The sequence below is a fragment of the Micromys minutus genome (genome assembly GCF_963924665.1).
Source record: "Micromys minutus genome assembly, chromosome: 28".
In the NCBI taxonomy this organism is placed as follows: Eukaryota; Metazoa; Chordata; class Mammalia; order Rodentia; family Muridae; genus Micromys; species Micromys minutus.
In genome coordinates, this window is record NC_137963.1 from 34,889,699 (window position 1) to 34,913,141 (window position 23,443).

General features: G+C 40.0%; 2 protein-coding genes across 2 annotated transcripts in view; one reads left to right on the plus strand and one right to left on the minus strand.

The window, feature by feature from the left end:
* INVS (inversin) overlaps positions 1-1,983 on the minus strand; it is a 145,227-nt gene extending 143,244 nt beyond the window's left edge. The window contains exon 1 of the mRNA XM_080939939.1: positions 1,851-1,983. The gene's annotated coding sequence lies outside the window, so the exon portion shown is untranslated. The remainder of the gene's footprint in view (positions 1-1,850) is intronic.
* A 262-nt stretch (positions 1,984-2,245) lies between these two features.
* ERP44 (endoplasmic reticulum protein 44) overlaps positions 2,246-23,443 on the plus strand; it is an 80,259-nt gene continuing 59,061 nt past the window's right edge. The window contains exon 1 of the mRNA XM_080940061.1: positions 2,246-2,441. Coding sequence (XP_080796187.1) covers positions 2,385-2,441 — 57 coding nt within the window. The 5' untranslated portion in view covers positions 2,246-2,384. The remainder of the gene's footprint in view (positions 2,442-23,443) is intronic.

Here is a 23,443-nt window from a genome sequence, read left to right on the forward strand (position 1 = left end):
ATAAAACAAAACAAAAAAATAACAATTGTCCTGGCTAGATTATCAAAGGTGAAATTAGGTAGCAAAAGGCTGCCATTGGAACTATTATACTTGGTGAATGAATTGTCATTCACTAAAATCTGACAATGTAGAAAGACTTGAACACGTTTGTTTCTGACACAGTTGTTTCACGACTGACAAGGGTTACTGAATTGTTGTTCTAATTTAGAAAATGGTAAATTACGGTAAAAGTTAGCATTTCATTTAATTTGCTGGCAATGTTAAGATGCTGGCAAAAACACAGAAGACAGTTCTGTGAGACACTTCTGTTTCGTTTGTGTATGTCATACTAGAACAAAGAGTGTCATCTGCAGGACTGTATCAAAGTCGCTTGAGACAAGGATTGAGGTAAAGGTTGGTAGAAGACTACATTTGAGTTCCTGGTCCAGTCTTGTTAATGATCATTAGTGTGCCTTCAGTTGTTAGTAAACATTAAAAAATTAAAAAGGTTAACTATACTTTTTTATTTAACAAGTGGAGTGCCAACAATTAAAGGCACCGTTCTAAAATCTAAAACATCATTGTGGATCCAAAGTAAAGAAAGTTTTGTAGCCAGACCACAAAAAACTTATTCGATACTTCGAAAACTGTCAAAAATGATATCTATCTCTACAATAAGAATATGTGCTTAACCATAATTTTAGCAGTTAGCACAGTAATAGGTATTCTGCTGGTGCTAAGTGAAAGTTTACTGAATGAAATGTCATAGGGTTGAGTCCCAAGTCCAAAGGATAAGTCAGATCAAAGTTTAGCTTCAGGGAGCAACGAATTCTGTTCTTTTCTTCTTTCCTTTTCTTTTTCCTCTGTTTCTTTTTTTCAAGACGGGGTCTCAAAACTCAAAGACTAGGTTGCCTGGGAACTTATCATGTAGCCCACGCTGGCCTTAAACTCCCGATCTCCCATTGAATTAGGAAGCAGTAGGTTTAAGTCTTGGCTCCACTACACTTTAGTTTTGTGTCCCTGGGAGAGCCACTCCTCTAGGTGCTGCGGCTGCTTCGCTGTGGTTGTTATCATTGTCTTCTTCCTCTTTCTCAGCAGAAGTGCTATTTTCCTTGCTGTCCCACCAATAAATACGTTTTATAGAAAGAAATCAAAGCCCCTTTTGTTAGTGTTTTAAAATGTATCATCATCAATAAATAATTATAAAATAAGCCTGTGCAATAAACGCTCTAATTAGTACTATGCAAAATAGTGGTGCTGGGCTCACAGGCAGAAAAAGCACGTCTGGTTAGGATGAACGACTTGGTGACAGTGGCAGATGTCAGGGGAATCAAATGTCTGACATAGTGACACTTGAGAAGGCAAACCAGAAAGAAAAGGGAAGGCCACCTCAGGAAGCAGCAAGGCTGAAGCAAAGACCTGGAGTAGGGAGAACCACAAATGCAGAATGCCTCCTGGTGCTAGGTAGTATTGATGTGGCTAACTTTCCAGGCACATGGATCTAGCTGGATGCTCACAGAAGATTCTGGAAAGCTACCAGACACCTTTACTACTTGGTTAATTTGTAACTGTACTGTAAGAAATGGTCACTGACACTTAGGCACTGTGATTTACAGTTTACAACATGCTTTTCTATCCCTTTTCTCTTCCTTTCACAGAGCCTCTGAAACAACCCTGGAAAAGTCATTGGCCCAGTGGTGATTCTCTTTATATAACGGAGGAAGCAGCGGGAAAAGAGGCAGCAGCTTGGAGGCCAGGGATGGAGGCTCAGGCCACACCTCAGATCAGGCGGGCCAAGAAATCGCAGCAGCGGCCCGGGGCGGTGCTCTCCTGCTACCCGAGCAGCCCGTGCTGGACCGCTTCCTACTCACCCCTGCCTCCAAGACTGGCGTCCCGGGGCCGCCCCAGGATGCACAACCCTCTCGGGGCCGCCCCTCCCGCCAAATCAGGCCACTGCACCCACAGGAACAGACCCCAGGACACTATAACCCGGGAGCTTTGAAGAAGCAGCCGAAAGCTCTAGGCCGCACAACCCTCTGGGAATTGTAGTTCCGGTCCCCGGAGGCCCAGAGCTACGCGGCCTCTTCCAATCCCGAAGAGCCCCGCGCACAGATGGCTCGGCCGTCCTGGGCACAGGGTTTACTGGGAAAGAGAGTTCCAGCTGTCTGATGACAAGGTCAGAGAGAGCAATATGGACTACATTTCCCGACGTGCGTCGAGAGGGGCAGGACCCGGAAGTGAGGGCGTGAGAGGCCTCTCTGGAAGTTGTCCCGGGTGTTCGCTGCTGGAGCTCCGGGTCGAGAGGACGAGGTGCCGCTGCCGTCGGCCCCGGAGCCCAGCCCTTTTCTTGCACGGTCCAGTCCCAGCCGCCTCCTCCTGACCCCGCCGTCGATCCTAACGTTACCATGAATCCTGCCGTCTTCCTGTCTTTACCAGACCTCAGATACTCCTTGCTGCTCCTGGTGAGTGTATGTGGGGATGACAAACCCTCCGACTGCGTCCGTGAAAGCCTCCCGCCCTCCGCGAGGGAGAAAGGTGCAGCTTCTGATTGCCTCGACTCCCCTCCGCTGGAGAGGCGTGCATCCTCTGGCATTGCCTTCACTTTCGCTCTTCTTTTGGCCTCTTAAGCCCGCGGTCCACGAGGCCTGCGAAACCACAATAAGGGCTTAGAACCTGCAAATAGGAGAATTCGCCTTGGGGGAGTGTGATACACGGGAGGTCACCGCTGAAGCCCCTGAAGTTCGTTTCAGTTTTGTGGACGTTGAGGACCTGCTTGGGGCACCAGAATCCTAAGGGACTCGAGGGCACATCTAATGTTTTCTCCCACGCTGAGAGGGGTGTGAAGCCGACAGGTGTTGGGGTCCAGTGAATCTCTCTCTGGATCCTTGAAACAGGCTGGCAAAGCCCTCTGTTGTGGCTTCTTGTGATTGGTTGGAAACCCGGAACTGGAGACTGGTTTGGTGTCTACTGGGAGAATGGGAATTTGAAAAGGTGGAGGGTGTGATTATCTGACAGGCTCTGCTAGGGCTTCTGCAAGCCCTGTTGCAACCTATACTCCCTAGAAGCATACATCAATCTTTGTCAGTGCTCTAGACTTGAGAATAACCAGCTCTTCTGCATACCTATGCATACCTAGGTGCTTGGTGCTTCCCAGCCTGCCTGACACCGTCCTATTTTAGACGAGAATCTTTCCCCATTTCTTCATCTCAAGTATCTCATAAGTATGGGACTTACTTGGCCTCTCCTTAAGGTCAAATTGAGACAAAAACGTAAGGTCTCCATATGTGAAAACAAGAGTAGTTTAATTGGGCTGTTATGACAGTATTTGAGAATACTTGAATTGTGGTAGATTCTTAGAAAGCTAAGATTAGCATCATTGACTATAAATTACTTAACTCACAGCTTAAGAATAATAATTAACTTGCAAGAAGCTGTGTAGTTGGTTACAGGCAAAACTGAGTCTGGAAATAGATTTCTTAATTTGTAGTGTGTATTCCCCCATATCACATAAAAAAGTTTAACGTTTGTGCTTAAAATACTATTCATTCTCATTATGACTTGAAAGCCATTTTTTAAAAGCTATATATAATACTTCGTTTTTTAAAAATCAAATGGTGTAAACTAAATGAAGAGAAAACAGTTCTGAAGATTACAGTGGTGTATAAATGAGGCCACATAAAATGTCTTCTTAGCACTTGTAAGTATGCAGCAGTAAATTACTTCTATATAGAAGATCTCTCTCTCTCTCTCTCTCTCTCTCTCTCTCTCTCTCTCTCTCTCTCTCTCTCTCTGTGTGTGTGTGTGTGTTTGTTATGCACGGTGGCACTTTCTAGAACTGTTGCAATAATAGAGGCCATATACTTCTTATGAACACTAGTTACTGATCTTTTCCTCAGCATTAAAAAGAGTTGTCTGTTAGGAATTATTTTTAGGTGACTGAGAAGTTCAAAGATCAAAAATTTTAAGAAATTGAAATGTTGGAACATTTGAGTAAGAAAATGTCAATAGAACTAAATTTAAGAATGAGAACATTCATTTTGAAATATTGCATACTTTTTCTAGAGAATTTATCAATCCCATTAAATATCTAAATGAAAATTTCTTCTCAAATAAAGCCTACATCTTCCTAAAGTCTGGTTAGACACACCCTGTGTATTTATCTTCCTAAGCAAAAGTAGAAGTTAGGACTGGAAGAAGCATAGAAGCCATTTTAGAGAACTCCTGTGAAGATTAATGGTCTGGAAAGCAAAGCCTCAGAAAAGTTCTCATAAACCAGAAGTACAAGTCAAGTCAGATTCAATTTGAACACAGTATTTGTTTACTTAGCACTAATAATTTTAAACTAGTTTAGCAAATATGCATAGACCATTGGTCTAATCTCAACAGTGTGTAGCTTGTCTGACTGCTAATTGAGTTTCAGTGCTGGAACCTGCTTACTCAGTATCCCACCTGCCTAATGAGTAGTCCTCTGGTTTCCCTTCAGGCTTTGACATGATGCCTTTCACAGGTAGACACAGAAAACTCCAGTTCCCATGTCGCTTAGGTCATCATTGTTCCCTTAAGTGGTTGGCTCTAGACATCCATATATCCTTTTACCATAGTAAGACGCACCCTGTACCTCAGTTTTAAAGAGCTACCAATACCTTCTTAAATTTGTAGGGGTCATAAAATAATAGCTGAAATAATACCACTAAATTTCAGGGGACAAGTGACAGTTTTTCCCTCATTTCTAAAGTATTCTAAAGTATTCTAGAGTATATCACTCTATGCTTTAAAAGCCTTTCTGTGCTGTCAACTAACCATAGACACTTAGTGTGATAACTTTTCCATTAAGTGCTAATTGGCCTTTTTCTACTTTGTGTCAGAGATAGGTTGATTGAGAACCGAAGTAGGTTCTTTTCTGCTTAACTGTTTCCTAGCCATATTCTCTCTGTGCTGGTTGTGTGTAAGTTTTGAAAATGAGATGAGAGAGAGGTGGCTGAATCAGAATGGAGTTGTGTCAGATGTCCTGAGTTAACTGAACTTTAGAGATTTTTAACCCTTTATTCCAGTTGTTTTATTGAAGATGCCATCTCACTAATCTGTTGATTATTATGCTCAAAGATTCTAGGTTGTTACTAGCTCTGATAGTTCTACGCTTTTATAAGTTAATACCTTTGTTATTGTTGCTTTTGTTTTTTTATTTTTCTATATGTACAGGAAGCCAAGAAATATTATCTAGTTTAGGAAGCTAACTAATTAGAGAGTTAATAAGTAAACACTTGTAGGCTCTGCTGAATTTAATTTAAAAATTTTTAAGTGTCAGTTTTAGTCATTAATATCAATAAAACTGTTCAGTCTTGAAAAAAATAATACTATTGGAAGCATGAAACTAGGTTCATAGCAGGTGGGTTATTTACCCTTTTTATATAACTTTTCCCATATCCATGGGTTACACTACAGGGGTGCTCTTTAAAATTGGTTGAGACAGTTTTTAATAAAACACAGTTCAGTAGTATCATGGATTCTGTTCCCATCTCCAGAACAGACAAATAAACAACAACACAAAATTGTCTGGGCTGTAAACTACATATATCTTATAGAGTTGTCTGGGCTGTAAACCACGTATATATCTCATAGAGTTGTCTGGGCTGTAAACCACGTATATCTCATAGAGTTGTCTGGGCTGTAAACTACTTATATCTCATTGAGTCCAAGCATTAGCTTAATTCCCCCCCCCCCAACACTATTGTGACACTTACAAATGTATTCAGATATTACTTGGTGTTTGAGTACTCCTAATAGTGTCTCTTTTTAAAAACTGATCCATCAAATTGGAACCACATGGGTTCCATGCATGCTAGTTGGTTTATGTGCCTCCTATAAAACTTTGGATGCCTGAAATTGAGCCCAGGGCCTTGAGCATTCTAGTCACATGCTGTACCACTGAGCAGCTACCAGCGTAAGATGTTTTAAGTCTGTAGCTTCTTCTCCCATCTGATTTTTCCCTTGGTAATTTAGATATAGATATAGAATATCTCACATTTTTAGTATCATTAATTGTGGCCTCTTAATGTGGTTTTGATGTTTCTCTGTTATATTTATTAATAGAAATCTGTAATCATTTTTTGTGGTTTTTTTTCAATCACTAGCTCAGTACGCATTGCTAAATTTGCTTATTTATCTTTCAAGTCAAGATTTTGAAAACTTATCATTAACTTCATAATCATGTAAAACTTATGATCTTCAGAGCCAGACAAATTGTTAAGATAATTCTAATTTTTGTCTTATGCTCCCACCAACCTCCTGATACAAGAAGACTTAGTATTTTTTTTACTTTTATGGCTATTTCTTTTTAAAAACTAATGTAAGTTATTAGCTTTTATGTTTATGTGTTTTTCTAGTTTGATAAAAACACCATTCCAGCTTCAAGTTGTATCGTAAAGGTATTGAGATAGAACTGTTCTGCATCTGTGTGTGTGCTTGTGTGTGTCTATGTGTTGGAGGGTGAGTATGTACATAAGAAACTTCATATATTGTCTAGCTTGGTTTTTGAGACAGCATCTTTCACTTGTTTGGAACTCACTAGTTGGGCTAGGCTAACTGACCACAGAATTCTAGTCTCCACCTTCCCAGTGTTCGGATTATAAAGTTGTATTGCCATGCCTGACTTTTAAACTTTAATTTAGGTTAAAGATTTTTTAATTAATAATTTTGTTTACATTTCAAATGAATTTCCCCCTTCCCTGTTACCCCTCCACAATCCCCCATCTCATCTTTTCTCTCCCCCCTCCCCTCTCCCCCCTCCCCTCTCCCCCCTCCCCTTTCCCTCCTCACTGCTCTAGCATCCCCCTACGCTAGGTCATCAAACGTTCAGAGAACCAATAGTTTAAAGAATTTTAATTTAATTACTTTATTTTTTGACAGCGTCATATATATGTATAGTATGTTCCAGTCATTTCCACCCACATTATCCACTCTCATCTCCTGTCTTTTTTCTGCTGAAATCCTTCTTCCCACCAAGTTTCCTTTCAAATAAAACACCTTTTAAAAAGTGTGTGTGCATGTGTCTATGTGTTTCTGTGAGACTGGATTTAATTAAGGTTGCTTGAATGAACACGGGCTACTTTTGGATGGGTACACCAGTGATGAAAATGACACCCCCTTCCCTAGCGGTCATTAGCCGCCAGTGGTCCCTCATGTGCCTCCCTAACCCTGAGGGAGTGCTGATAGACTCTGCTTTGTGCAGGTTCGCATGATTGCAGTGAGCTCATGAGTACAACAGCTTGTGTCCATCTGACATCTTTTTGTAGTATGCTGTGTTGTTCTTAAGCTCCTACACTCTTTCCATCCCTTTTGCCCAATGTTTCCTGAGCTTTGGAGAGGACAATAGATGTCATTTAGGACTGTGTAGGACTCCACTGTCACCTATGATTGGCACTGACTGGTTATGAGCCTGCATTAATTGTTGCCATCAGCTTTAAGGACCTTCTCTGAGGAGGGCTAAGAGCAGCACAAAGCCTGGGTGTGAACCAGAGCATCAGAAGACAGGCTGGCACGGCCGTCCAGCCAAACTCATTAGACTGAGCTGACTGCCTAGGGTGCCTGTGACCCTCCCAGCCACCGGCTCTTGACCAGGTTTACAATGCCGACAGTTGACTTTTTAGGGGGTTTTGGGGATTGAACTTAGGTCCTTAACTGCTTTTCTCCACTGTGTAGTGTTCTCAGATTACTATTGTTTCTATTTTCTTCTACCGTTACAAATAGTTCTACAAAACTCATCTTATGCATATACCGTTTATCAAGTGTACCTTAGAGACAGATTCCCGTAAGTGAAGTTGAAGTTGCCAGGGGTGAAGAGGAAACGGCCAGTACTTGGAACTTTGTCCATGAGGCCGATGTCGTGACACGCCAGCTACTGGGGTTTGCCATTATGTCACCTTGCAAACAATGCAGAAGTTTTCTGTAGTCTCAGAATTGGATGGGCATTTCTCACTGGTATTTTATTTAACTTGTTCTAATAGGTGTTTGAAGTTTTTCTTATTGTGTACAGATGGTTTGCATAGTCTTTCTGGGTGAAATGTCTTCCTAACTATACAGTTATTTCGCTTCCATTTCTCTATTGCTGCACACACACAAATATGCACACACAAATGCACGTGTGCATGAGTACACAGACACTGACATCTGTGTTAGAGTGTGTGGTATACCTAAGGAAAAGAGGTGCCCGATATACACTTCTGAAAAAAAAAATCAATCTGAATTTAGTAATATATCTGGTGGGCTAATATTTGTAAAAGCCTTAGAGAAGATATTCATTGCCACAGTATAGAAAACTTGGAAACTGTTTGCCATGGTATCAAATACCTTTTGGGTAGCTCAGTCTTTAGATGTGCTGTGATTTATTTACTTCAACTTTTGTCAAGATACTTAGGTTATTGGCTATTTTGTTTTACAGAGTTAAAAAATGTACAAAAGATGTACATTGAAAGACATTCATTACAAATTTCAAAATATAGTCTGTAATTATATTTTATGGATCATGCAAATGTGTCTATTTAAAAAGAGAAAAAAATCTAATTTGAATTTACAATTCTTTGGTTATAAACAGTTGAATCTTACACACACACACACACACACACACACGTACACACACACACACACACACACACACACACACACACACACACGCACACATGCACGCACCTCATGTGTATGTGGGGGCCAGAGGGTCACTAACCTCAGTTTCACTTCTCAGCCATCTACTTCTGTTTTTTGAGATAGGGTCTTTCCACTGACCCGAATCTTGCCAAGGAGCCTAGGCTGGCCAAGCTGTGAGCCCAGGGTTTCTTTTATCTTCACCCTCACAGTGCTGGGGTTGCTATCATGTGCCACTTCTTTGTGGATTCTGGGTTCATGCAGGTTCTCATTTCACTTTCTGAGCGGTCTCCCTAGCCCTCAATCTTTTCTGTTCATAGCATATATCCTCTCTTGAAAAACTTGACAACACTTGCAGTGATCAAAATAAATATTCTAAGAAGCTGTAAAGAACAATTGGAGGTGTTTGTTTTGTGAAAAATGGATGTCAGAGCATCTACATGCAAATCTCAGCTCTTCCACCTACTGAGCACTATAATCTTGGATAAATAATATAAATAAAAAACTTAAGTCTGTAAGATAAACAGATCTGGTCTCATAATCTTGAAATTTGTATTTGTTGAATCTTGCTCTCAGAAAGGATAACTTTTGGCTTCCTCTAACAGCACACACTTGGTTTGTACTTAACGAAAAACCTGCTGACTTTTTATTTAGCAAGTTATAGGGCTGCACCATTCACCTCATTTTCTATGCTGAGAAAAACATACATAGCCACAGCTTTTTCAACATGGACTATCACTGCTGTTTGATCTAATCTAGGGAGTGACTAGAAGCAGTTTGATTTCCCCCAACATCTGTGGTAGTCTGGCCTCTTATTCTGAAGAGGAAACTGTCTTCCTCCTAGGCTAGGAGCTTTGTCTACTTCGATCAATCACATTATCATTTGAGTGCCTGTTTTGTTAGCTAGGAAAGAGATAAAGGTGCTTGAGATTTATCCCATTTTCTAGAAACCTGGGTTTCACTTAGAGAAAGGGGCTGTGCATACATAATTAGAATCCCAAAAGCAGAGAGATGCCCAAGGCAATTGGTACAGACAGGCCAGGGACCTTGTTTCTCAGAAGTGGGTGTGGTGGGTGGCCTCACATTAGACTGCTGAACCAGAGCCTGCAGTATAAGAGTGAGTGCACTTGGATGACTTAACTGTATGTTAAAGTTTGAGAGATACAACTATAGGCATCTGTAAGAACAGTTTTTAGTGGGACATCTCTAGCTCATTGTGAAAGAATTTGAGCATTATCTTGAAGTGGGAAATGCATGAGGTAATTTTTAGTCTTCAGTGTAGTAAAGAAAAGGGGTTGTGTCTTTTAAAAGCATTAATTAATCTTTTATATGAATTGAGTACTTTTGTGTTTTGTTGTTGTTTTTCAAGAATTCTTGCTGTCTGTTGCTGACTTGGCCAAACATCAGAATTGATCGTAAAGAAGCTAGCATACCATTAACTGTTCATTATTAATTTAGAAAAAAAATGTATAAAAGCATGGTCTTCAGTGGGCTTAAATGAGTGGTTCAGATGCTTCATTCAAGAGGGAATAGGAAAGCATGCCACCTCGGAAGTCTTATGTAATGGTCTGGAACAAAGTCTTAGTTCTCCTTGTAAGGACTGAGAAAAATCCAAGTGCTTTGCAAGTCCTTGCTTATATTGTGGCAGAGAGTGCTTCAGTTTCTCCAGCCAATGATTTTATCATCATGTACAATTAATTATACATTATATTTACTCTTAATTTTAAATGTTTAAGACAAGACTATAATAGAGAAAAACATTGAAAAAGACCCAGGAAATTTCCTAAGAAGAACATTGTAGTATTTTGGTTTTTTGTTTTGTTTTTTTAAAACTAAGTAAACTAGGCTTCATGGTAGAATTCAAATGATTGTTCCATTTCTTAAGATGATCATCTCTGGAAGGATACCTTTGATAATTGAACTTAAGAGATCTTTAGAAATCATAAGAGTTTTTGCCATGTTGCTCTAGCATTAGTGTCTTATTTTACTAATAAACAGGTATAACTTAAAATGGCTGTATAGGAAGTAACTCATAATGGATGAAGTTATAGTTGTCTAGTTGTGCTGAACATAAAAACATTCACCAAAATTAAATAAAACTTGTACTCCCCAGTCATAGTGGCTACGTTTAAGGCAAATGGCTTCTGTGTTGAACACTGTACATTCTAGACCATTCTCTAACCACATGGAGACCATGTACTCGAGCCAGGCTGGGAGGAGGTAAAGAATGAAAAGGTGACTCAAACAATATCTCTAGTGGGTGTGGAGATTGTTAGGGCTTATCTGTTCAAGGGGCAGTGATAAATTGGAAAATAATAATCTTATCAGCATAGATTTGGATTTTGTTTACTAGAAATAAAAGCAAGAATTTGAGTCTTAATATTAATTAGTTCTCATAGTTTATAAAGTAATTTAGTCTCTGTCCTTGAGGCATTAATTGTGTTATCTATTGAGTAGGATTAAATAGGCCATGAACCTCAACCTATCCCAATTCAAGAGCAGTGAAACTAACTTTGGGGTTTGACTGTTTACAGTTTGTCTCCATGGTAAAAATCTCATTGGAAGTGTACATCGTTAAATGATTTAAAATTTTATTTCATTGTGTGACAGTTTCATACACTTAGAATGAATTTTGCTTATTTTCATACCTGTTTCTCTTTCTTATCACCTTCCCTATTGTACTAGAATCTTTCTCAACAATTCCCCCGTTCCATGATTGTGTGTGTGTGTGTGTGTGTGTGTGTGTGTGTGTGTGTGTGTGTGTGTGTGCATGTCCTATTGAATGTAGTTGGAGATGCTTGTTTGAGTGTGGGTGGGAGATTATGGAACAAGGGCAATTTACCTGTGGTTCCACCACTGAAGAAAATGACACTCCCTGTTTTAACAACCAATAATTGTCAGAGTCCTACAGGGAGAGATGGAATCTCACTTTATCCTTGGTGAAATGCTGATGGCCCCAGCGTTGTGCAGGATTTTTGAAGATAACTTCAGCTGTAGTGAGTTGAGTGAAATGGTCATGTCGTGCATGTCTAGAAGGCATCTTTTTGTTGAAATCAGTCCTAGCTCCTCCGTTCTTTTTTTCCTTTTCCTCTTTGATAGTCCTTGAGCCTTAAAGGGAGTGGGAATGCAGTGCCTTTAAGGATGAGTACTCTATTATCATTCCTTCCTGATGCTGTGACCAGTTCTGGGTTTCTGTGGTACCCCTGCCACTGCAGTAAGAGGCTTCTCTGAGGAAGGTGGGACGCAGCAGTAATCTGTTAGGATAAACATGAGGACTGGAGCTGGAGCAAGGGCTCAGCAGGTAAGAACCCTTGCTGTCCCATTCCTAGCCACCTATGGTGGCTCATGTTTATGATGGTCTGTAACTCCAGTCTCAGTCTCGGAATCTGATGCCTTTTTTTGCCCTCCATGGCACTGCATACATGTGGGACACGTATATGCTTGCAAACACTCACTTACAGTTTTCTTCAATATCTTAAAAGAAATAGTATTTAGAAAGCAATTTTGACAGTGTGTTCATAGCAAAACAATAGTAATGTGTTTCCTCCAGGGCCTGTGGTGCCCATCGCCTACCCACCATCATGGCACTGACCAGCTCTGCAGAGTGAGCATGAGTTTTCAGAGAAATATTACTAAGAATGTACTTCCGTTCTATAGTATTGAATAAAATTATATATGTATATATATATATATTTATCTCTGCCAGGAGTTAAATGTTTCATTTATTATTCCAATTTTTGTTTTGAGACAAAAGTTTCTTTGTATAGCTCTGGCTGTCAAATTTATTTTGTAGACCAGGCTGGCCTCAAACTCAGAGAGATCCATCTGCTTCTGCTTCCCAGCTGCAGGGACCAAAGTCATGTGCCACCTCACCTGACTAGGAGTTAATCTTCTAATTTGACCAATCTAGATTAATGTACATCTTTTTCTTTTTACTTGAAAATGTTGGAAATTATATAAAGTCATAAAGGTAGACTAGTTTGTCTTTAGGAAGCTTTCTGATTAAAGCAAGCTGCTGCAAATGATGAATGAAATATGAAGTGGTGGTGTAGCTCATAAATATGCCTGTAAATATCTGATTGTGTATTCTGTTTATGTATTTCCTACTCGTTGGCTGTTTACTCCTTTATTGTATTTTGAGTTTTAGAGGAAAGGCCACTTTAAAAAGCGTCACTAAGACAGCAGTGAAATCTTGTCCCAGCTGAAAGAGCAGACTGAAGCGTAACATAATGGGCAGAGCTGCCCTGGGCTCAAGAGACTGGAGATTTTCAGTTCCTCTGAGCTTTTTTCTGGAGTTTTGGCCTGAGAGTAGTAAGATGTAACTGGTGACAGCTTCGTGCCTCCATTATGACTGAGTGGCTCAGATACTCTCAGACCTGAGAATAAGGGTGTGTTGATCATTGTTAAAGGGCTTCCACCTGGCACTGCGCCCCTGTCTTGACTCATAACCTACCACTTCTATTTCCTGTCACCTATTTTCCTGTTAACGTTTGAGGAGTAATATAGATACTCTTCCTCACCCATAGAAGGTGGTTTGTATGGTTCTATTATGATTTTACGAAACAAAGTGGTTAAGAATTCATCTTTTATTTTATTTTTCCTCTTTATTTCAAGTGTAATAACTTATTACAGCTTGGCTTAGTTATTTTTCTATTGCTGTGATAAAGTACCACAACCAAGGCAACTTGCAGAAGAGATTATTGGGGACTTCACAGGTTTAGAATGTTAAGGTACATAACACAGGAAGTGTGGCAGCAGGCTGGGCTCCAGAGCTGTAGCTGAGAGCTGCATCCCCATCCACAGGCATGAGGAACGGGAGATGACACAGTACTGACACAGTACTGACGACGAAGCTTCAAAACCTACCCACACTGACATGCCTCCACAACACAGCCACACCTCCTCCTTCCCAGTTCTACAGCCGGTCCAAGCGTTCAAACATACGTGTCTGTGGGGGCCATCTCACTCAGATCATACAAATAACGTTTTTCTAATAGAAGACTCTAAGGATGGCAGGAATAGGAAAGGTGGACCTCTCACGGGTCAAGTATGGTCAAAGTGTGAAATGACTGTGACGGGAAGCTTTAAAGGAAGCAGGGAATTCAGACATTTGGATTTCTTTATGGGAGCCTCTTAGTAGTCCAAGACCTTAACCAGTTTTTGGATCCTTCATGTAGAAGTGTCCCAGCGCTGAGGTGACAGTATTGTCAATGATTGAAAGCTATCAGGTGTTGGAAGATTATATCATAGCTAAAAAGCATTTGACTAATGTGCGCTCTCTCTCTGTCTCTCTCTCTCTCTCTCTCTCTCTCTCTCTGTGTGTGTGTGTGTGTGTCTGTGTGTTGTTTGCCAGTGTTTACCTTCTGCATTAAAGTAATAAAAGATTTTCTGACATGTTATTTTGACTCCTGATAGGAGTATGCTTTTATCCTACAGAGAAGCACAATGAAGGAAAAATGTGCTTTCACTAACCACTGAAAACATTTTAGCCTACAACTTCCCAGTTATTTAGCTTGTGTTTGAATGTTGCTTTAATAATTATTTTCCTGTTTTGAAAACTCAAAAACTGGATTCCTGTTTAGGCCTCGTATGAAGAAGTAAATACTGACTGATAGGAGTATAGAAACAAAGTGCTGTGGGGAACTGTACTGCTGAGGAGATGTGGCAAACATCTACTTTCCCCAGAACACATGCCTGAGAGTATTTCTTCCTGGTTAGTTACTGTTTTTGAGCCTCCCATCTCAGCTATTAGATGGGGACAGGAACTCACCTGCAAAGTCCAAGAGAACAAGGGGGATTGTGATTGGGCCTGCAGCATTGTTGGAAACTCTTTTAGCTTCTGCCTCATAGTGAGCACTCAGTAAATACTTTTAGGATGAGGGAGTCAGGAAATAAATGTCTGTCTAGTTGCATTAAAACTGTGTGTGCACTGAGTTGATAAGCTCCCATGACTAGGTAACTGCCTGTGGTCTTCTGGTCCTATTCATTACTCTAACTAAAGGTAGCTTAAAAATGTGATATTAAGTGAATAACTTCTTTCCCTATCTCTGTCATCATACATTATCATTTTGTTAACAAAAGGTAACTTAGAAATGTGGTGCTGTGTGTAAGTTATCTGCCACACTGTCTTTTAACTTTACCTGATTAGTATTATACTTATATTCATTGTATGATTATGAAAATAGCATATAAAAATAGTTGTGATTTATTTTTGAAGAACCTACTGGTTTTAGAATGATAAGAAACTAGTTTTTTAAAATCTCTGTTCTGTCATAAATTTAGACAACTCATAGCTTATTTGAGTCTTATTCATTAAGCAATGTTTTTATTTTTTTAAAAAAATTTTAAAAATATTTATTTTTTATTTTATGTGCATTGGTGTTTTTCCTGAATGTATGTATGTCTGTGTGAGGGTTCTCCTGGAATTTATAACCAGTTGTGAGTTTCTGTGGACCTGCATACCGGAGGCTTCACAGCAAGACCTCTGGTCTGCTTATGTGCGAAGGTTCAGGGAAAGGGGAGAGAACTCGGGCAGGGAGGGGGAGCTGCTTCCGCCACCTCTACTGCTAGTGCTGCACAAACCCTGTTTCTGCTGCTGACCACCACTGCAGGACTTTGGCCCGGTTGAACCAGCAGGAGACTGACTAGGCCTTGAGGGGTGCTGGCCTCTTCTGGAGGCAACTTCGGGAGAGCAGATCTCTTCCCCAAGTGGTGTTACAGCTCTTATGACAAAAACTCTCAGACTTGGGATGGGTCAGGGTCTGATATCAGGTAGTTCCTATTGGTTTGGCATGAGAGCTTGGGAATACCTCATCTACATATTGGGGAGTGTGAGCCTAAGTGACCTGTGGTCACGACCTCACCTGTAGAGGAGGGGCTTGGGTGTTGCCCTACATGACTGATCTGTCTCAAACCTCTCTTCAGGGGGATGTTGGAGTGCTGTAGCTATGTGAGACAGGCCTGATCTCCTGGGAGATTAGGAAGCACCTCGCGCCCCTTAGGGACCCTGGGGCTCTGCCCTATCTTGACCGGGAATCAGGATACCTTTCAAAGCCTGCCGCCCCACAAGTTGCTATGTGGGTTCTGGGACTTGAACCTAGATCCAATGAAAGAGCAGCCAGTGCTCTTTAACCACAGAATCATCTCTTCAACCCCAGTGTTTTTCTTTTTTTAGTGTATGCTAAACACTATTAAACTTTATTTTCTCATTTATAAAACATAATGATTTCTACTTCAGCTTCAGTGTTTGTTGTAATGTTATAAAGAGATACTATGTATGAAAAACAAAGTAAAAATAGATTGCTGGGGCCTGTGAGATATAAGCCTGACTATGTGAGTTTGATCCCTGAAATCTGCTCGCTAAGTGAGAAGCAAAGACCAGTTCTGTACACGTATCCTTTGGCTTCTACATGCCCCCTTCTCATCTCTACTCCACTTTTTCTTATTTCTTTCTCGTTTACACTCTTGCTCTCTCTCTAATAATGCTCTCTCTCTAGTAATAACAACAACAAATGACTTTTAAGAGTTACTATTAGAGTAAAACATTAGACATGCCTCAGATCTCCTCATTCTAGGATTATCTACCTGAATGCTTACAGATCAAGACCCTCTTTGAGGGAGAATGGATGAATTCTAGTAGTTCTAGGGTCTGGCTGCCACAGTAACTGGCAATGAATGCCAGGAGGTGTAGTGACTTGGAAACTGAAAGACCGACCCACTTCTCTTCTGACTCTCCTTAGCTCTCTGATACTGTGCCAATCTCCCTTCTCCCCAGCCTTGTTTTTATAGCCTAGAGTCAGGAATAATTATTTTAGAAAGCTGTGAGGTCATACATATGTATAGGAAGTGCTTACTTAGGGAGGGAAAGCCTGTCAAATCCGTAGAGCATTGTGAGGCCAGGGAAGCCATTGCAGGGGCTGGTTCTTGTGCTCATCAACCTCTGTGAGTCTGCCATCCTTTGACACACTGAGAGGAGTGAATTTTATCTTTAAAAGTCTGATTCTAAACAGTGATGATTTCATAAAGCACTTATCGACTTTCTCTTTCCTCTGGTAACTTAGGACGTAGTCTTACCAAAATAGTGAAAGTGTAATTATGATTGATAGAAAAGAAAGTCTAACTTGATATGCAGTTTGCCTTTCAGTACAAAAGCAGATCATTCCCGTAAGTGGGGAGACACACTTCCTGCTCTTCGGAATGAAAGGTATCATTAGTTGCACATGGAACAACTTAATGTTACTTAAGCATTGGAGTCATTCAGAGGTCTCTCTGCTGTGATTGACATGAGATGTATGGAAAATGAGTCTTTAGAAATGTGTCCTCTCTAATTGAGTTTGGTAAAGGAAAAGAAGATTATTACTTCAGACTTGTCACTGAAAAGATGAAAAACTGTTTGCTTAAATGTAGAAGATTTTAAATAGCTGGTTTGTAGTTTTATTCGCTCTTGTAAGCCTGATGTACATGCATACCAGTTACCCTTAATATCGCTTCCTTAATATTGAGATATCAGCATATTTATACAGAAATGTACATGTATAATCTTTACTACTTTTAGTAAAATAGGCCCAGTGAAAACTGCAGTAAAGCTGGATACGGTGGCCTGTGCTTATAAGGCACCAGGCTGGATGGTGAGGCAGGAGGATGGAGTGTTCAAGGCTAGACTGGGTATAAACACACAACAGAGAACATCCTGTTATGTAGTGAGTCTTCATAGATTTTAAGACTCTCCTGGGTAGGGAAAGGAAGGGCTCACACTTAGAGAAAAAGAAAGCAGGTAGTGTGTATGTTGCCAGGAGCTTCTTGTTTCCTGCGGCATCTTTTACTAGTCAGTTCCATGCAGGTGATCACCGCTTCTCCAAGAGTGGAGTAACCGCTTCTTTTCTTTGTTGGTTCTTTGCATTTTTGGGGTGTTTTTATCTTGTTCATGAAAGACAGTCAGACTCAATTTCCAGACTTTCCATGTTAGCCAATAGAAAGTCTTTCGATTCAGTCAGCAGTGGAAGGAATCTTAGCTTCTGTCAGCTGTTTTCCCATTGACTAGCAAGGTACATACTAGTGAACCTTAGCAGGCTTGGTGCACAGTCAACCGCACAGTAATCTCCTGCCCCAAAGTTCTCCTGTTCCCATTTCCACTCTGCTCATTTAGATACGAGACATTTTTCTGACTCACGTATGAGGGCGAAATCTCTATCAGACTTTTATGTGTTCGTTTATTACACCCAGTCTCTTGTGTTTTTCTCCTCTTAACAAAACAGTATAGTGATTTATCAGAGTCTCATAGTTATTTATGTTATTCTTGAGATACAACAGTAGTTCTCAACCTGTAGGTTTCGACCCTTGTGGTGGGGCAGGGAATTACAGTTATGAGGTAGAAATAATTTTATGATGGGGTCATGACAACATGAGGAACTGTGTTGAAAGGTCACAGCATTAAGAAGGTGGAGAACCACTGAGCTAAAGGCTCACTATTACCCAGGTTGTCCCTGCTAAATATTAAAAAGGAGGACTTACCTTTATCAGCCCCTGCGGTATCACTCCGAGGATGTGGCTCTAGTATGGAGCCAAACACAAGGACTCTTATCACACGATCTGCAAGCTGTACTTTCCACACGATTCCTTTCCCAGGCGGTTCACTCCACCTGCCCTGCTGCTTCTGTCCTGGGTGGATACGACTGCCCCAGTGTGTTTCTTTCCACTACCGCCCAGCACAAACATTAATCCAAAGCCCAATAACTTTTCAAGCAGGTTTATATATTAACTTCTCAATCCAAAAACTCTCTACACAATAAGATAACATCCAATTGACAAAGACAAACTGCCCTTCTATATAGATAAAAAGACCTATAGAATTCCTCAAATCCCAGCAAGCACATGGTGGCTCACAACCATATGTAATGAGATCTGATGCCCTCTTCTGGTGTGTCTGAAGACAGCTACAGTGTACTTATTAATTAATTAATTAATTAATTAATTAAGGAATATTTCTATCTACCTATTGCCAGTTACAGCCACCAGGATCTAGCTCGACTTTCTCCAGCATCGTCTTGATTTCTCCCTCAATCTCTGCTCCTCTTCCATTTTCCTACCTTTTCTCCGCCTACCTCTCACTGTCCAAACATGTATCGCCTTAACATAAATCTACAGGACTGACCATTTGGCCCAGGCAATCCTCTCGCTTCATCCTCCTGAAGTGTTAGGATCTCAGGTGTGAGCCTTCACATATAGCATTCTTTTCATTGTAATAATCCACAGCATGCCTTGTAGTCTGCCATGATGCAGGTGTATCTTTTCACCACTCCAGTACTGGCTCACATTCTTTGGCTAAGATTGTATTGTCATCCTTGTTTGCTTTTGTTTTTCACGTTTTTTAAACATTAGTTGAACTTGTTAGATATTTCTCCATTTTATGGGGTCAACATTCCAAGTAGCTGTTTGTTTTGTAAGGTTAAAAATGTTAGGAACAGAAAGCTTGTCAAATCCATGGAGCCATTGTGAAACCCAGAAATCAGCTTGGGGTTCTTGTGCTGATCAGCCCTCTGATTCTACTATCTGAAATGAATGAATGGATCAGGCCTTTCATTTTTAAGAGTCTGATCCTAAATTGTATTTTCATTAATACTGCCTTTTCTATGTTCTTTGTATACTAAATTTATATTCTAATGCCTTACAATCCTCTAATTGTTTGTGTTCCTTCTTGAATTCAAGATTATAAGCTATGTCATTTGCAATGAGTGGCAAATTTACTTCATTTCTCATATTTAAACCTATAATGTTTCCCTTTGTTACATTGTCTACTGACTCCATAGTTGTTAAATAATTGTGGGGGAAAGAGGAAAACAAACCAGGAAACCACAACAATAAAAAACACAAGGATGAAAGAGAACTCAGTTAACTTCAAAGTAAATATTTGAAAGGCAGAAACCAAACCAAACCAAACCTTACCTCTTAACTCTGTCTTTTCTCTGGTAGTTTTGTTTGAGGTTACCAGACTCAGAGGCAAGAGGGACAACTTCCAAGTCCCTGACTCATTCAGGAAGTTAACTAGAAAATTGAATTCTTTTGATTTTTATTTCATGTGCTTACTTGAGGGAGTATTTATTTAAGGGAGTATATAAAGTCCTTTAATAAAGTTTGAATTTTATTCTAATATCTCAAAACTGTGCACTGAATAAATTACCCTGTTTGGAACTTCCACACAACAGTTCATAAGCATCCCAAGTGTCAAGTGGTGATTTAGATCTGGGAATAGTTCACTTTCAACCAGGAAACAGTGAAGTGATTAATCTCATAAAACAAAACCAAAACTTTGCAAAGAGAACATGTACCTACATTGTGCAAATTAGAAAATTTACATTAACAAATCAGATGATTTTAAAAGTAATTATGCTTAAATTACAAAAATAGATACTGTTTATTGTTCATTTCTGGATATGAAGTCTCATAAAAATCTTTAATTGCACTTTTAAGTGTCCCGTACAGCTAGTTGAGGTTATGATTAAACCACAATTTCAGTCTGATGATTTGATGCAGTGTATAAGTTGAGGGCCAGGAGGCAAAAGTTTTGCTATTAGCTCATCACGTGTCCTTTCACGTGTCTGCTTTAGCCGAGCGTCCTCTCTCCTGAGTCTGCTCCAGTGCAGTGTTCCTTCACCAGTCTGCCTTGGTCTTCCACCTGTGTCCATGGCAGCAAAACACCCCTCACGTGTTTGCCCCTTCAAAATGCCATCCAACTCAACTTATTCTCCAAAGAACTTTTAAGTTTCCACTTCAGGGCTGCCTTGTCTACTCTTCAACAGGAGAAGAAAAGTCGAGTGCTAAGGTCGGTTGATATCCACGGGAGGCCTCTCCTCCTCTAAGGAGAAAGGTAGTGGGGAATGGGGAACATGAGGTGAGAGGGAAGGACTAGGAGGAAAAGGAAGGGAAGCTGCAATTGGAATGTTAATTCATTAATTAATGAAATGAAAGAAGATGTCCTTCATCACTTAAACAAAAACAAAACAAAAAAAGCCTGAGCATTCTGTGGATTCATCTTTCTAAAAAGTTTGTCATTAGTGTTTTAGGTGTTCTGGGTCAGGTATTTCCTGGTTTTGGACCTCCTATTCAGAGAATTGAGATAAAGGATCACACAGATTACAGATTAACAGAAAAACTTTATTTGATGCAAAGCTATAGAAAAGGTCAAATTTACTGAAAGAAGGCAATAAACCACATGAGTGAGGCTACTTAAGGGCCCCAGGTTCCACCCTTAAGTCTCTTTTTGTGGGATCTGAAGGAAGGGAGTGTGGCTTGGCTAGTTTTATGTCAACTTGACACAAACTAGAGTCATCTTTTTTTTAACAGTGGTAACATAGTAATTTATTAATTATAACAAACTTGAGAGGGAAAAGAAACATTATATTTGCTTTGTGTGGCAACTAGACAGGCAAATTTACTAATTATCTTTAGATTAGGATATGAAGGCTGATATATTCAAGTATATTGCTTTGGGTCTGAGCCAGGAGTGTTACTGTTAAAAGGTGATTGTCTGGCCACTCAAACTCCAGCAATACTCAACACATTTTTTTTTAAATTAAACAACTTTATTTTAAAAAAAAAAAACAGATAAATGTACAGATTTTAAAAGCATTTTTGCATAAAAGTATATGAATACATTTTTGTCAGTACTTGATTTTTTTAAAGGTTTGATAGTATACATTAAAATCTTACTAGTTACAATGAGCATAAGGTACATGTAAAACAAAATATAACCTGGAAATAATCAAAGTTTTCTTGGTATGTAAAGATTAAGCATAATGATTTTTCTTTTTTTCTTTTTTTCTTTTTTTGGCCTTTGTTTTTCTTGAACTTCATATTGTCTGTGAATTGTTTCTGGGGTGTTCAGAGCTTTCTGGGGTCTGCATTATCAGTGACTGCATATTATGTCTGTTCTTTTGTGACTGGGTTACCTCACTCAGGATGATATTCTTTATATGCAATGATTTTCTTAAGAATTTCATAAAGTCATTGTTTCTGATAGCTGAGTAGTACTTCATTGTGTAAATGTACCACAATTTTTGTATCCATTCAGCTACTGAAGGACATCTGGGTTCTTTCCAGCTTCTGGATATTATAAATAGGGCTGCTATGAACCTTGTGGTGCATGTGTCTTTGTTGTATGTTGGAGCTTCTCTGGGGTATATGCCCAGAAGTGGAATAACTGGGTCTTCAGGTAGTACTATGTCCAATTTTCTGAGGAATCGTCAGACTGATTTCCAGAGTGGTTGTACCAGTTTACAACCCCACCAACAGTGGGGAAGTGTTCCTCTTTCTCTTAGGCATTCTGACTGGTGTGAGGTGGAATCTCAGGGTTGTTTTGATTTGCATTTCCCTGATGGCTAAGGATGTCAAGCACTTCCTTAGATGCTTCTCAGCCATTCGATATTCCTCAATTGAGAACTTTTTGTTTAGCTCTGTACCCCATTTTTTAATAGGATTGTTTGATTCTCTGGTGTTTAAGTTCTTGAGTTCTTTGTATACCTTGGATAATAGGCCTCTATCAGATGTGGGGTTGGTAAAGATCTTTTTCCAATCTGTTGGTTGCCGTTTTGTTTTCTTGACAGTGTCCTTAGCCTTACAGAAACTTTGCAATCTCATTAAGTCCCATTTGTCGATATTTGACCTTAGAGCTTGAGCCATTGGTGTTCTGTTCAGGAAATTTTCTCCTGTGCCCCTGTGTTCTAAGATTTTCTCTACTTTCTCTTCTAATAGCTTCAGTGTACCTGGTTTAACATGGAGATCTTTGATCCACTTGCACTTGAGCTTTGTACAAGGAGATAAGAAAGGGTCTATTTTCATTCTTCTGCATGCTGAGTGCCAGTTGGACCAACACCATTTTTTGAAGAGGCTGTCCTTTTTCCATTGAATTTTACAGCTCCTTTGTCAAAAATCAAGTGACCATATACATGAGGGCTCATTTCTGGATCTTCTATTCCATTGATCCACATGCCTATCTCTTTACCAGTACCATGCAGTTTTTAACACAATTGCCTTGTAATATAGCTTGAGGTAGAGTCATAGGAGAGGATCTCAGTTGAGAAAATCCAGCTTTAAGGCATTTTCTTAATGAGTGATTGCTATGGAATGGCCCTGCCTATTGTTGCTGGTGCTGTCCTTGGCTAGTGGTCCTGGGCTCTCTGAAAATACCAGGCTTAGCAAAGCACGGGAGCAATCCAGTAAGCAGCACTCCTCATGGCCTCTGCATCAGCTCCTGCCTCTGGGTCCCTGCCCTGCTTAGGTTCCTGTCCTGACTTCCTTTTATGAACTGTGATTTGGAATTGTAAACAGACTAAACCCTTTCCTCCCCACGTTTCATTGGTTATCCAGGTGTTTCATCATAGCAGAAATCCTAAGACAGAGGGACTGGTTACTAAGGGGTGTAGTTTGGGTGGTTCTCTATTTTGATAGATCATATATTTATTTTTCCTTTTGCACATAACTCATTCCCATAATGCATGTGATTTCAGTGATATCTTTGCTCATCCTGTGCTATACAGACATCAGATGGTACCTAGAGGATTTTCTCTAAAATTTTATTTGAAAGGTACAGTTTGCCTTACTATACCACCAACCAGTTCAGCCCTTCTATTTTTCTAACTGGATTCATTAAGAATGCACTTAAAACAGAACCTATCTATTTGGTTGTTGCTAGAGGTGGAAAAATATGTGTTATTACTCAGAGATAGGAGTACTTGTAGTCTGATGTGCGTAGGCATTGTGAAGGTTCAGAGATTGCTAGGTTTATTGTTTGAACAGGGTTATGTGTACATATTATGTGCAGCTGAAGGAACTA